General features: G+C 43.1%; 1 protein-coding gene across 12 annotated transcripts in view; it reads left to right on the forward strand.

Annotated features, from left to right (window-relative positions):
• Positions 1-15,336, forward strand: part of ERC1 (ELKS/RAB6-interacting/CAST family member 1) — a 269,160-nt gene that overhangs the window by 130,404 nt on the left and 123,420 nt on the right. For 9 of the 12 annotated variants that reach the window (XM_005207251.5, XM_005207252.5, XM_024991759.2 and 6 more), the window contains one exon: positions 2,545-2,676. The exons of the other annotated variants lie outside the window; for them this stretch is intronic. In XM_005207251.5, the coding sequence (XP_005207308.1) occupies positions 2,545-2,676 (132 nt within the window). The remainder of the gene's footprint in view (positions 1-2,544; positions 2,677-15,336) is intronic. 12 annotated transcript variants of the gene reach the window in all.

Consider the following 15,336-nt stretch of genomic DNA (forward strand, 5'->3'; position numbering starts at 1 on the left):
CATAAAATTCTACAGGTATTTTATGTAGAAGTGAATTCTACATAAAATTCACTTCTTGCATTTGAAGTGAAAGCAGCTCCTTAAAATGGTGAGGCGTGTTCCTGTACTGTCTCCACCTGGCTCTTTCCTGAGTTGTCTGTAGCGCACAGGACACGTCTTAAGTTCAGGGTTGCGCGAATCAGTTCAACCGTGTGAAAAGTCAGTTTGAGAGCCAGTGAATGAAAGTCTCTTTCTCTGCTTAAGCTTCCCTGACCCCAGGCTGGCAGTTTCATATTTTTCTTCCAGATAGTGAATGCTAAAAAGTGGGTTAACTCCAAACAGGACAAATTAGTCTTCTTTTTGTAGTTTCAAATTAGATTTGTTTTGGCTGAATTTTGTGACTTTTCCTCCTGTCTGCCTAAAGAGTAGATAGACTTTATGCTGAAAATTCATGAGGGATCAGGAGATTACAGAGGGCAATACCTAGGGGGAGTCAACAAGACTCTGAATATTTCATTCTCGTATTTTCTTAAAAAAAAAAAAAATGGGTCCATTCCTCAAAGAAAGGAACTTCACTGAAATGTGGAGGAAAGAGGAGCCCAGCATGCTGCAGTCCATAGGGTGGCAAAGGGTTGGACACGACTTAGTGACTGAGCAGTAACAACTTATTAATAAACCTCTGTTGTATAGCTATCTAGACATTGACCCAGTAGTTTTTTTCAGTTGAACTTTGATTGGCATATTGTTGTGTATTCCTAGGACTGAATTGTCATTGACTTAAGTTGGATTACTCTTATTTTTCACCGTAACCTCAACACCTCTCATTAGAACTCAAGCCAATTGCAGGTTTTCTTCTAAATCTTGACAGAATGCATATTTTGCTAATCTCATATCCAGTAGATACGCTGGTATATAACTCAGTTTTGTGAAGTCTTCTGAATATCAGCCTTTTACATTTTCGGTATGTTTGGATTTCATTTTAATTTAGTGTTGTTTGGTTTCCACGCTGAAATAATCTCCTAACCAAAACTGTCCTTTCAGTAAGGGCTCTGTTGTCCAAACTGTTAGGTTTCTCTCAGAAGCACTCTGGATAATCTCCGTCTTCATTCTTCATTAGTAATCCACTTTTCTTATACTGGAGCCGTACCCTTGGGAACCGTGAACACTGTCTTCCAAGACGGCCCCAGAGCATCCTCACCTTTTGGTTCTCAGGCCCTTGTGTGTGTAGCCTTGTGTCAGGGGCAGCCCTCGTGCATAGTAGAAAGTGTCAGAAATGACAACATGTGCCTTCTGAAGCTGGGACAAGAGACATGGACGCCCTGCCCTCCTGGGTCACCAGCACCGAGGAATGCCAGGCACCGTGGGGAGAGGAGCCTCGAAGGCCCTTTGCCAGTGGTCATCACCAACTTGCCCCCATGTATGGGAAGCAGAGGGCTGAACCCTGGCTGACATCTCAGCTGTCCCCCATCAGAGAACCTGGAGCCAGATCCGTTAGGTTAAACTACCCCTGACCCACAGAAACTGTGTAGACAATTTGTTCTCCATTACTATAAGCTGCCAAGTGTGTGGTAACTTGTTACAGAACAATAAATAAAAAATTAAGCACTTTATATCCTAGGTATTAAAGTGATCCGCCACAAGCCTGAATTCTTTTTCCTTGGAATTCGCAGTTTGGTCTTCTCTATTGGTAGAAGAGTAAGTGCTATTTGAATTTGTTAATGTTATCATTGCAGTAGTTTTCAGTGACTCGTTAGAGCTTTGGGCAGTGTTTGCCATAAGAATTCTCAGCTAGTAATTCATATTTGTGTGTAATAGGCCATGTTTGCCTTTCTGATAGAAGTCCATATTTACCTCCCCAGAACTTCCTTCTTAGTTTGTATAGATTATCAGGGCTAGTGGTTTTGGTTGTCTAACCAAATTACTCGTCCTTAGGCAGACCAGTTACCTACATCAAGTTATCATGTGTAGTTTTCTTGTATGAGATTGAGAAAAATTTTTGCTCTGTTGAATTCATTAGGGGAAAAATCTCCTTTTTCATTTATTTCTTTTAAAAATTAGTTTGCCAACAGTATGTATGTAGAATATAATCTGTATGTAGAATATAATCTGACTGATCATGCTGTTTACTTAACTTTTTCATCTAGGCTTAAATTCAGAGGGAAAGAGAATGTTTTGCTATTGAGTCTTATTACTTAGGCTTCATCAAAGCTGGCCTTGAGCCCAGTTTAGAGAGTAGTTCAAAAACAGCTTTGTGTTTTTACCTAATCAAGCGCTAGCTACCTATCTGCCTAACACAATTTTCTTCTCTCTGCTAATGGAGAAAGTCCATCACAGGTTTCTCTTGCTTAATTCACTTGATGCTTTGCTCTCAATAACAATATATTTCTTGAGCTTCTTTACTCTTTCTTCCCTTGTCTTATTCTCTTTTGTGTCCACATCTTTCTGTCCTAGATTTACATCTGAATAGAAGAACATTTTATCAGCAGATAGCCCTTTTCTTGATAAATAGGCTCTCTTTGGGTTAATCAATTAGCCTCCTTCACCGAGTCTTCCATCGTTTTCCAGGACAGTCTCCGTAAGAAGGATGACAGGATTGAAGAGCTGGAAGAAGCCCTAAGAGAGAGTGTGCAGATAACCGCAGAGCGAGAGATGGTGCTGGCGCAGGAGGAGTCAGCCAGGACCAGTGCTGAGAAACAGGTCTGCGATTTTGTGCAGTTACAGGCCATGCTTCTGGGTAGAGGAAAGGTAAAGCCCAACCAGTGTAGTCTAGGTGAACTGTACATAACATGTGTTTGCAGGCTTTCAAATACGCATCATCGAGTGTAAGTATTCAGACTTAAATAAGACTTGAGATATAGTCGTGTGAGAATTGATTCGTGTTCACTCAGAGGTCTCTGCTCTGAGTTTCTAGGGCTGACTTGTGTGTATTGATGTGTATGCTGACACACACACCTGATGAGATGGAATGGAATTTGCCTGTGTGTTACCAGACTAAGCACAACTCTGCTTTTAAATGGGATGGGAACACATACACATTTCTGAGCCAGACATGATTCAAAGAGCAGAACGTTTCTTTTGTAGTCTGTCTCGTCCACGGGAGCAGTTAAAAGTTGTAAGAAGTTGAGGTTGATGACAGGTGTGAGGGACATTGGTGTCATGACACCTGGAGTCCCAGATCATTATGTCTCCACCTCGAGGTGACTTGGTAAAGAATTCTGCCGCTGTCTGTTCTCTCTGTTTTTATACATCTTTTTAGAGCCTCATACCCTTGCGTTAAACTTTTTATTAGGAAGAATAAAGGTGGGAGGTGTGAGAGGAAGAAATAGTTTCAACAAGTGAAGGCTCTCACCGCAATTTTCTCAGTGTTTCCATCTCTTTGTTGGAGAAGCGTTAAGTGCTAAACCAGGTGAACAGGGTTCACTGAGAGGGTGACATGACTCTCCCGGGGAGCCCTTTGCTCAGACCACCATGGCTGTTTATGAACTAGGGTATCTCATAGCCGGAGAGAAGGATGCCTTGCAAAGCAGACACGTCATGGTGTCCACCAGGCAGTCCCCTCATACGTTGGACACGGGCATGTGGCTTCTTCAGTGTCAAGTGTAGAAAGACTGACGTTTATTAGCAAAGTTGACGGAAAATCAGTCTTTCCAGAATGAGTTTCTTTTAGCACTCTATTCTTAGATAAATTTCGTGGCCCACTTTCTATTTGAGTGTTTATTAATGTTAAGCAGATCCTGGGGTAGTGGACAGCCTCAGAGAACAGGGTGGTGTCAGCCACTGTCCAAGGGCAAGGAGGGATTTTCTTGGGTATTACCTTTTTTACATTTTTCCCTTTTCTTTTCAGAATTTCCCCCCACCCCTGGTTTGTTGTTGTTGTTGTTTTTCTATCAAGATATTTTTTTCTGCTTTGGGATCATTATTTAGTGACAAGTCTTCCATACTCTGGGCTTCCCTGGTGGCTCAGAGGTTAAAGCGTCTGCCTGCAATGCCTGGGTTCAATCCCTGGGTCAGGAAGATCCCCTGGAGAAGGAATTGGCAACCCACTTCAGTATTCTTGCCTGGAGAATCCCATGGACGGAGGAGCCTGGTGGGCTACAGTCCACAGGGTTGCAAAGAGTCGGACACGACTGAGCGACTTCACTTTCACTTTTTCTTCTTCCATACCAGGGGCTTCCCTTGTGGGCTCAGATGATAAAGAATCCACCTGTAGTACAGATGTGGGTTCAGTCTCTGGGCCGGGAAGATCCCCAGGAGAAAAAAACAGCAACCCACTCCAGTATTCATGCCTAGGAAATCCCACGGACAGAGGAGCCTGGCAGGTGACAGTCCATGGGGTTGCAAGGGTCAAACATAGTGACTAACAACAACTTTTCTACCAAAGATCATGCAGAAATGTTGGCGATTAGTAATAAATCACGTGTAAAGACCGCTGTTACATGTTCTTTTTTAGGCTACTGTGTGAGCTGCTTGTAATTTGCTTTCTGGGGCTGATTGATACTTAGATCAGTTTTTTAGTTTAGAGAGAAGTTGAGCAACATACAGTTTTTCCACATCCACCTTCCTAAACCTCAGTTTCCATTTCTGTTAACATCTTGCGTTGATGTGATGCAGTTGTTAAAATTGATGGGCCAGTATTGATACTTTATTAACTAGTCCATAGGTTACATCTTGGATCACTGTCTGTGTTACACATGTTACAGGTTTTACTGAGTCCTTAATGGCATGTATCTATCATCACAGGATCCTACAGAGTAGATTCAGTCCCTAAAAACTCCCCACGCTCCTCCTCTTCATCTCCCCCTACCTCCCCGCTCCCTAATCTTTTTCCTATAGCCTTTTCTGACTGGATTCTTTCCTTCAGCCTCTGCATTGAAAGTTATCCCACGTCTTTTTGTGGCCTGAGAGCTTATTTTGTTTTTTCTCTGAATATATTCCACCTCATGGGTGTGTCACAATTTTATTCCTTCGCCTATTAAATAACACCTTGGTTGCTTCCAGGGTTTTGCCAATTGTGAATAAAGCTGCAGTAAACATCCATGGTTTCTGTATGGACATCAGTTTTCAACTCATCTAGGTAAATACCTGGGAGTGTGATTGCTAGATTGTAGGGAAGACTATATTGAGCTTTGTAAGAAACTGGAAATATCTTTTGAAGTGGTTGTAAATAATTTGCTTTTAATTGCATGCCTTTTTCTTTCTCTCTTTCTTGTTTATCTTCTTTCCACCATTCTGCTTCTCACTGCCTGTCTGAAGCTGTTGAGTGAAATATTGCATGAGACCCGTCATTGGGGCTTTAAGTGGTTTAAGGTATGAAGACACCGCTTTTATGTCTGTTCTTCTGGGGCCACATAGCCTTCACCCACTGTCCTCTCCAGCTTTCATCATCCGTCCCTGTTTTTTTGTTTTTTTTTTTTAATCTGTCTTCTAATCCTACTGTTAATTTGCCTGAATGTATTAATTGTATGCACCTGCACCAAAGTAATCTACAAGTATTTGTTTGAAATATCTTAAAATGGCTTTTTTGGCTAGGGACATTCCATTGGGTTGGCCAAAATGTTCATTTGGTTTTAAGTACAAATAAAAGGCCTATGTTTCATTTTCATCAAGAACTGTACTAAAGAACGTATTCCCTCACAGAACAAACTTTTTGCTCAGCCGCAGTACTCACTATCTTCCTCAGGTCCAACATCTCTGTCTCTTGCCTCAGTTTAGCCTCTGACAAGAAATGCCCCTCCTGATAGGAGGAGGATCTGTGCATCTTGAATTTCTCAAGGAGCAATGGGAAATTGGGAACTGTCATTAAAACAAAATGCAGAACCTTTTCAAGCACGAGCAGAGGAAACCCATCAGAGGAAGATGATCCTTCTGCCTTTCCTGTGTTCTAACAGAACCCCCTTACTTACCCGTGTTCCCGCTACTTGCTGCCCTACGTGGAGACCACGCCCCACACTTAGGGAGGTGGGGCGATGATCCAGGGAAGGAAGCCCTCCCCTCACCTGTGTCAGCAGATGGAGAGGATGAAGGGACTCAGTCATACTGAGGGGGAAACTCAGGGGGTTCTCTCACCTTCGCTTTGCTCTTTTCCACATGATTTTCTTCTTCTGAAACTTCACTCTGCTCAACTTGTGGCAGGTTTTGTGTTTTGTTTGAGAGTCTGTACGAACACAGAGTAAAAAATTGCTCTCTTGTAAACCAGTTTCAGAGTTGCCGGGGGGTAGAAGCAACGTCTACCTTCAGCAATGTTGCTGTGAAGGTAAAATTTTGGACATGGTTTTGTTTTTGTTTTTTAGCACTTGAATGTTGTAAATACCTTTGCTGGTATTCTTCCAGAGTAAATTTATTTTCTAAAAGAGCACATTGCTAACTAAATGTTAAAGAACGCCTCTAAAATAGCAAGACTTTTTCCTTGTCACTCAGTAAGTTGGGTTTATATCTCTTCCTAAAGTATATTTTTAAAAATTTTGAGCAATGAAAATATCTTCTCTCAATATGACTAATATGTGCATGAGTTCTGAGTTTTACCTTTTTTAAAATCCCTTCATCTGTTTTTTTTTGGAGTATAATTGCTTTATAATGTTGTGATATACAGCAGTGCAGTTTGCTGCTGTCCAACCATGTGACTTGGCTATATATATATATATATATACACCTGTCCTCTTGGACCCCCCCACGCCATCACGTCCCACCCCCTAGGTCATCACAGAGCACCAGGCTGAGCTTCCTGTGCTATGTAACGGCTTCTCACTAACTATCTGTTTTACATGTGGTAGACAGAGGAGCCTGGTGCAGGCTACTGCCCATGGGGTCTCAAAGAATCGGACATGACTGAGCAACTTAACCTCACTACCTATTTTACTTTCAAAGCTCATTTATAATGGCAATACTTTTTTTTTTAATTGCCATTTTGCCATTGTTTGGCATGTATGTTTGGCATGTATGTTAAGTGTAAATTCTTGACCTAGAAGATAATGAGGTTTTACCAGTGGTTTGCTGGATATCTTTTTTATTTTTAACACAGATTTTTAAAAAATTTTTATTTGCATATTAAAATTGTGCAGATTTTAAAAATTATTTGAACAAAAATGTGACACCTGACTGAAGTACGTTTCACAGCCTGCAGGACACCTTGGACCACTGTCGTCTCCACTCCAGGTCTCCCTGTCGCGCCCCGAGGAGCTCCCTTCAGCTTGCAAGTCCTCTCCCTTCCCGGTCAGCCGGGCCGGCAGGAGGGAGAGGCAGGCGCACCTCCTTGCCAGTAGCTTTTGGTTCTTTGGTGTGGAAACGGGCAGCACAGTCGCCTGAACGCGGTGCCGCTCCCTTTTGTGTAGTGCCTTTTGTGTAGCACTACACTTGTGTACCCTTCCTTTTGTGTCGTGCCTGGTGCACACGGGCAGCACATGCCTCATTACAGCTCGCCTGCTTGCTTCTCCTGCTCGATTGTCACTTCTGAAGGCGGTGAATTTTTCTCTGCGGTTCTGTCTTCCTCACTCTGGTTTGTCAGGTGTGATTGCAGAGGAAGTGGCGCTGGACGCAGGCAGGTGGGGTCTGCACAGTGGCTGCTGCCAGGTGTCCTGTTTTTATTCTTCAATTCAGTCGCTCAGTCGTGTCCGACTCTTTGCGACCCCATGAATCACAGCACCCCAGGCCTCCCTGTCCACCACCAACTCCCAGAGTTTACTCAAACTCATGTCCATTGAGTCAGGGATGCCATCCAGCCATCTCATCCTCTGTCGTCCCCTTCTCCTCCTGCCCCCTGATCTCTCCCAGCATCAGAGTTTTTATTCTTAAGGATTTATTAAATCCCCTGCGGTTGTGAGTCTGCCCAGTCAGTTCCATAGCAGTTATCGCCATGATAGGGCGAGCACTGTTTCACACGGACCGGGTAGCACCATGAAGCAGAACTGGTAGCTGGGCGGCCTGGAGAAGACGGTGCGGCAATGGGCCTGTGACTGGACTCCCCAGCCTTCCCATCGCCTTCTTACTTTCAGCTGCTGCCAAAATGGATAGCTTGTAGTCTGGTTTTATAAACCTAATCCTGTACTGATCTGAGTATTTATAGCAAATTATATTTTCTTCATGTTTAAATTGATAGTCATGCTCAGAAAATAAAATACTTTTACTTATGCTGCCTTTTCCATAAGCATTTATTGAATACCATATATTTTTCCAGATACTGAGCATTGAAAACAAGAAGGTACAGGATACAGCCTGTGCCTCAGGAAGTTCACGTTTATTGGGAAAGATTGGAGAATGAACCTGTCTTTAATCATGGTTCAGTTTGCTAAGTGCCACTGGTCAGGATCTGAATAGAGGGCTTTACAAGTAGAAGAGGAAGGGCCACTCTCACCTTCTGAGAGCAACAGCGTTGTGCCCATGAAATGCGTCTGTCTCTCTAAATAAACCCACTTTCACTTAAAAAAAAAAAAACTAGAAGCAGAAGGGCAGCATGTAATCCAGTGCAGAGAGATCCACAGAAGGCTTCCTGGAGGAGATGGCTTATGCATGCACTCAGTCTTATTTAGTGTCAGGCAAAGAAAAGGTTTTATTTATTTATCCATTCTAGGTTATTCTTTAGGCTTTGCTGAAGAATGTTAGCTGTATTATATGGTAGTAGAATTGTGACCACATCAGGTTTGTATTTTCAGCCCAGTTCCCTCATCTGAGATGCAAGCGAAGTCTCCTTCATATCGGCTGTGTATCTTTACTCCAGTATTTCACTGCCACCTCAACCGGAAGCCATCCAAATTCAGAGCTCTTGATTTCTCACTCTCCAACCAGTCTTTCCCTCAGGCTTTTTCATCTCATCTGAGAAAGCGCTCTTATCCTGCGGAACTTCTTAGGCGCTGTTGGTGGGAGGGGAGTCGAGTCCGAGAAGCGCAGGAGTGACAGCTCAGGTGCCGAGACTCTGTGCTGTGACTCTGGTTCAGAGGCCCCTCCAGAGCTGCAGGGAAACCTTCATGCCCAGTGGCTAAGAAGCGGGCTTTCGAGCTAGACGCCTTGGTTGGAATTATGGATCCGCCACTTACAGATTGTGATCCCAGGCGAGTTGCTTTGCCTCAGCTGCTTGAGCGGTCGGAGAAGGGCACTGGTGTGTGCGTGGTGCTGCGAAGGTGCTGGTGTAACGTGTTGCACCTGCCACGTGAGGAGAGGCTGTGTGCATGCAGCACCTGGAGACAGGTGGGCGGTAGACATCAGCAACCTTGACACTTCTCTTGTCTCCACCATGGCCCTTGACAGCCCCATAGGGAGGGCTGGTCCCACCAGTCCAAGGCCCCAAAGAAACTTAGAATCCATAGACCCTTCCTGGTTGATCCAGCAACAGTGATGACATGCTTAAGTAACCGTTTTCATACATATGCTTCATACAAGTTTTCATCCTTGTCACTTAAGGAAATCCTTGTCCCCTCCCCTCACCTGGCCTGGAATTTGTAGCGTCTGCATCAGCTGAGGCTGCCACAGCCTACTAACAGGCAGGCCATGTGGTCATCATTCCGGCCACCGGATTCTTCATTCTCCGAGAGCATGTCTTAGGTCAGTGCAGGAGCATAGTCTGTCCATAATTTTCCAATTTACTTTCAGGTTTTCCTCTTGAAGATAGTTTGGACAGCTTTAGAAACGTATGCTGTGAAATAATGGGGAAATATGAGATGTCATATGAATTGATGGCTTTCAAACTGTGGTGCTAGAGAAGACTCTTGAGAATCCCTTGGACAGCAAGACAGTCTGTCCTAAAGGAGATCAACCCTGATTACTCATTGAAAGGACTGATGCTGAAACTGAAGCTCCACTGCTTTGGCCACCTCATGGGAAGAGCCTACTCATTGGAAGACTCTGATGGTGGGAAAGATTGAAGGCAAAAGGAGAAGGGAGCAGCAGAGGATGAGATAGATAGCATCACCAACTCAATAGACATGAGTTTGAACAAACTCCAGGATAGGGGTTTGTGAAGTGAAGGACAGGGAAGCCTGGCGTGCTGCAGAGAGTCGGACGCAACTGAGCAACAACAATGTGAGAAAGTTTGGTTGTCAGCAACGTAAACGGTGCTTTTAAAGCAGTTCACTGATTTCTGCAGACTTCATCATTCTTCATCAGTGCAAACACTGAAGATGCTGTTGTCATGAAACATTTTATTGATAAACATATGGAAGCTACGTGTTTAACATTCAAGGGTCTGAGGAGATGTGACAGTTAAATTCGCAGCCGTGATCTCTTCGCCGTGTGTAATCATTCCAGCATTTAAATTAGGCTCCTTCAAGATGCACCTAGTAAGTTTCCTTGTAGATGGTTGCTCTGGTGTCAGAGTTCGGGTCTCCTTTGTTATGGTGACTGGTTATGAAATGAGGCGCTTGACAGACTGAAGTGAGACTGCTGGAAATACGTCATGTCTGCCTTCACGGTGACAGCTGGCTACAAGGCAAACCCCACCAGAGCCTCTCTGCAGTTGACAGGGACTTCAAAGGCCACCGGTGCTGCCACTTCAAAGGAGGGTCCTGCCATCTCTGGCTGGTTGAAAGAAGCAGTTAAATGGCCATACCCAGCCGTAGCAGAAATCTCTGTGTTTAGACTTCTCCTTTTGATCTTAGAGAGATGTATGAAATGCGTGTTAAGTTAAAGGAATGATACAGTCTGCAGTGATGGCAACCCAATATTATTCTGCATTTCAATCCACTTGTTAGTGGAAATCACCCAAATATGTTCAAATAACAGCAAGTCTAAAGACTCAAGTGTCTCAGCGAACATTTGAAAAAGAGTTGAAAGTGTTTGAATGCTGTAGTCACCTTCACAAATGCGGAATAAATCAGATGTAAATTAAAATGAAACTCTGTGTGTTTTAAAAACTGTCCTTCAGTCTCTGCTTGTAATTTTTATCCCCCTTTAATTAGAAACTAGTTCTGAATGTTGATCGTAAGAATGAGAGACAGCAGCAACCTATGATCTCAAGGCTGATTTGCATGGTTTAAACTGACATTTCTCTATATTTACTAACTCTGTACTTAAAAACTTAAGTTTGTTCTATTTAAAATCTTATCCAGTTATGCTGGATACACTTTTGAAATAATCTTTGTATCATTATTGAACAAGCAAGCAAGCAGAAATCTCAGTTTTAATAAAACTTGTAATAGCAGATCAGAATCCTAACAAGCATCTTTTTGATAACAAGGAAAAGGCAGCAACGTGAAGTCTTCCAGTTATTAATAGAATGCCGTGACCTTTTGTTATTTATGGGGTTCCCCTCTTACCATATGTATTGTAGAAGGGTTAAACTAAGAAACCCTCAAATTCTTCCACCCTGAGCTTCTGTTTTCTTAGTTTCTTCCTACGTAAAATGAATAATTTAGACTTGCCAGAAGCTTGGGCCAGTATAACTTCCTCTCTTGTTTTGCCAGATGGGGTCAGTAGACAACAGCTAAAGAAATTAGAAAGGAAAACTGAAGCCCCCAGGAAATAACCACATGTGATGGTTATGATCCCCCCCACAAAAAAATCCCTATATTCATCAGTAATTTGTAAAGTAATTCTTAAAAAGAAATTAAGAATCACTTTAATTTGTGAAGTAGTTCTTTAAAAGACAACTTCTTTTTGTCTTTCTCTGTTCCTGTCTTCCTTTTAGGAACTTTCTGGTAAAATAGTGCATGCTTATATTTATCCTGGAACTTCAGGAAATATCTGTTTCTGAATTTCAGCTTGATTTTTTTTTTCTTTTTATTCAACTAAAAGACCACATCTGCATTTTCAGAAGTTAAATGAAAATAGTGACTGCAGTGGAGAAGGAATAAAACTTTGGCATGCCTCACGTTGAGCCCAGAGTTGAGGGCCGCAGTCTATAGATCTGGATTTCCAAGCAGGCAGTTGTTAGGCTTGTGTCCACCACGTGTGACTGCTGCTGTACTGGGAGGCGCTTATGGAATCTTCCTGGCAGGTCTGTGACAGATGATGGTCTGTTTGCTCGTACCACGTTCTCGGGGTGTTTGGCCCTTACCCTGGACTCTCCTCCTGAGCAGTCTGATAAACTGAGTTATTGACGACAGAGGCAGTCATCCAAAATGCAGACAGAGGTACAGTCGTGGGAGCCAGATGGCTTCCCGCTGGTGTTTATATGCAGTTTATGTTCCTCTTGGCTGCGCCTTCCTGGATGTTTTTAATGAAACCTATTTTCCTAGAGAAATCTGCACAGCGGGGCTGGGCTTGCACAGCAGAAAATTCTCGTGTATGTGTGTGGCATGGCCCAAGCTCTGCCTCGGTGCTCACTGGTCTCTTCCTATGGTCTCCACCCTCTTGAGTGAATGAAGGTGTGCAGGGCTCTGAGCCAGAATCAGGTGACGTGGGTGCTGTGGCGTTTTCTGTTTATTAGCGGTGATGGAGGGCGAGGCCCCTAGTGCCTCTAGGCCTCTGTGCTCTCACCTGTGTGGAGTCAGTTATCACCCCGACAGGTGTTCTGGTTTTCTGTAAAGGCAGGACACAGATGTTGAGCCTCATTTATTATGGCCAGACCAGAACAATCCTGCATAGAGTGTATGAGTGTGTGCATGCTCACATGTGAGTTCCCTCTTTGTGTCCTTGGGTTGCCAGACATTAAATCCCACACTTTTACTTTTCTCCTTTAGCTAATAATAAACTTTTTATACAGACGAATAATTGTCTTTTGCCAGTATTTTCTTTGTAACCATTTTTTCAAGGGTTATATTGAAATCACGTTTTCTCTACAACATATATCTCTAATTAATGAAGTAGCACTTTTTACTTCTAGGTAGCTGCTTGATTTTTTTTTTTTTTTAGCAGTACAAATGATAGGGATTAAAATTTCCAGTTAAAATGTCAATAAGTTTTTGTTTTTATTGGTGAAAACTTAAGGAAACAGTCTGAAACTGTTTCATGCAGATTGTGCATTTGACCTTAGAGGAGGGGGCTCTAGCTCTAAATGTTTTGACTTCATGCTAGGAAGGGGACTGCTGTTTTCTGTAATAAAGTTGAATTACGGTTTTCTCCCTGTGAAGTGACCATATAAATTTTTAATTTTATTTTTAATTTGAGGATAATTGCTTTACAATGTCATGTTAGTTTCTGCTGTACAGCAAAGTAAGTCAGCTATACATTATATATATATGCCCTCCCTCTTAAGCCTCCCACCCACCCCTCACCCTGCCCCTCTGGGTCAGCACAGAGCGCCGAGCTGAGCTCCGTGTGCTGCACGGCAGCTTCCGACAGCTGTCTGTTTACACATGAGAATGTCTGTATGTCAGTGCTGCTCTCCCAGTTCCCTCCATCCGCCCCTTCCCCTACTGGGTCCACAAGTCTGTTCTCTGTGTCTGTGTCTCTGTTCCTGCCCCGCAGATGGGTTCATCAGTATCATTTTTCTAGATTCTATACATATGTGTAGCCAACTAACTTTAAGGAAATGTCTTCCCCAAACCTAGACAGCTTGCACAGCCCTTCTAGTGTCTTCTGTGTCCTGGTGTGTTCTATATCTATTCCTTGGTGGCTCAAGTGGTAAAGAATCCACTTGCAACACAGGAGACCCGGGTTCAATCCCTGGGTCGGAAACAGCCCCTGGAGAACGGAATGGCTCTACCCACTCCAGTATCCTTGCCTGGAGAATTCCATGGACAGAGGAGCCTCGCGGGCTGCAGTCCATGAGGTCACAAAGAGTCCGACTCGACTAAGCGACTGACATTTTCACTTTGACTTTCCAGCAATGCACAAAAAAATTTTTTTTCAGGAGAGAACTTACCAGAGCTCACAGTTCAAGGAGAAGTCTTGTCCTGGTTCTTCTTGTGTTTCTTTTCCTGAGTTAACTCACCCAGGTGCAGAAGAGGTTAAAATGATGGTTGCCGCGTCTTCTTCACTGGAGAAAGAAAATGTAATGTCATCTAGATTATCTCTGCCCTCCTTTCTCACAGGTGTAGAAGAGGAGCCATGCAGTTTATGTGGACCCAGGAAATTATTAATTTTATATTTTACTTGGTTCTGGTACAAGCTATTTGTTGCTAAAATAAGCAGTTTATAGGAGAAATTAATCAAGTAATGGTCTCTGCAAAAAAAAAGTTTTCAGTGCTTACTTCAGATTTTGAGCTCTTAGTTTCGATGTTGTGTCACCAGGAAATCACCTAAATAGAATCGATCATGAGATAAACATTGGCCCCTCCACAGCCTCTTTCCGGCCCCTGTGACTCAGATCATGGAAGTTCTCCCAGCAGGAGGACGTTTTTGCTTTGCTTTAATAACATGCACCCACATTTTATTGATGTCTGAGTTTTCAGGCTCCACAGTGGAGTAATGAGTACTTAATATAGGATTTATCTACCCACGCCCTCTGTGAAAATTGAGACGGCTTGAAAAAGAAGCATTTCTTTCACGTTATTGTGTTTCCACTCTTTTCAAATTTATCTCCAAGTTGAAGATGTGTCAGCCACAGCATGCTATTCCTGGAAACGTAAAGGCAGCTGCCAGTGGAGGGGCACAGCCAGTCAACGTGAATCTAGCTCCTTGATGAGTTGGCTTTAACTGTACGGGTGTTCGGGAGCCACATGCAGCATCAGACGTTATGGTGCATCCTAGGGGAATGTGAAGCCTATTTTGAAGGACATTAAAAAAAATTTTTTTTGTACATTTCTCACCCATGGGAGCACATTAATTATTCAAAGTATCATTTGCTGATTTTTTTTAAAAATACATATTTTTAAACACATGTCACTGCACCAGGTTGTAGTTGGGACGTGTGAGCTCTAGCCCTCTGGCCAAGGATCAAACCTGGGTTTACTGCATTGGGAGCATGGAGTCTAAGCCAGTGGACCACCAGGGGAATCTCATCATTTGCTGATTTTATTTGGGACTGTTGGAGAAATCCAGCAGTGCATCAGAAGGCAAGAAATCAAGGGACTCCCCAGCCAAGTGGTAGTTTCTGCAGTGTCTTCTTTGCGACTTGTGCTAAGGTTTGGGTTCCTCATAGTGTCAGGAGGCTAACAGACAGCAGTGGTATCTGACAGTTGCCAGATAACACAGTGCTTAATTCAGTGCTCTTTGTCACCTCAAGAATCACTTATATCTTATTTTCAATAAACAGAATAGGAAGTTAAAACTAATGCTATCATATAAGTCATGTGCATTTAAATGGAAACTAAACAAACAAAACTTTTAAGTTCCTATTTTGGTAGCGTCTGATTCATTTTGAAGTGCCCGCCCTCTTCAGGGAACCTAGTTAGTTTTACTGTTGTTCCTCTCATCTTGGATTTTACCAGACTCTGTCTCCCTCAGCCCCTGATCATCTGAGCTCTGTTCCATCACCCCAACACTGTTCAGGGCTTTCTTGCCTTAACCTAGCTCTTCAGCTCCTCTTTTCCCTTTTATGTTTCCTACTAG

Source organism: Bos taurus, chromosome 5, assembly GCF_002263795.3.
Source record: "Bos taurus isolate L1 Dominette 01449 registration number 42190680 breed Hereford chromosome 5, ARS-UCD2.0, whole genome shotgun sequence".
In the NCBI taxonomy this organism is placed as follows: domain Eukaryota; kingdom Metazoa; phylum Chordata; class Mammalia; order Artiodactyla; family Bovidae; genus Bos; species Bos taurus.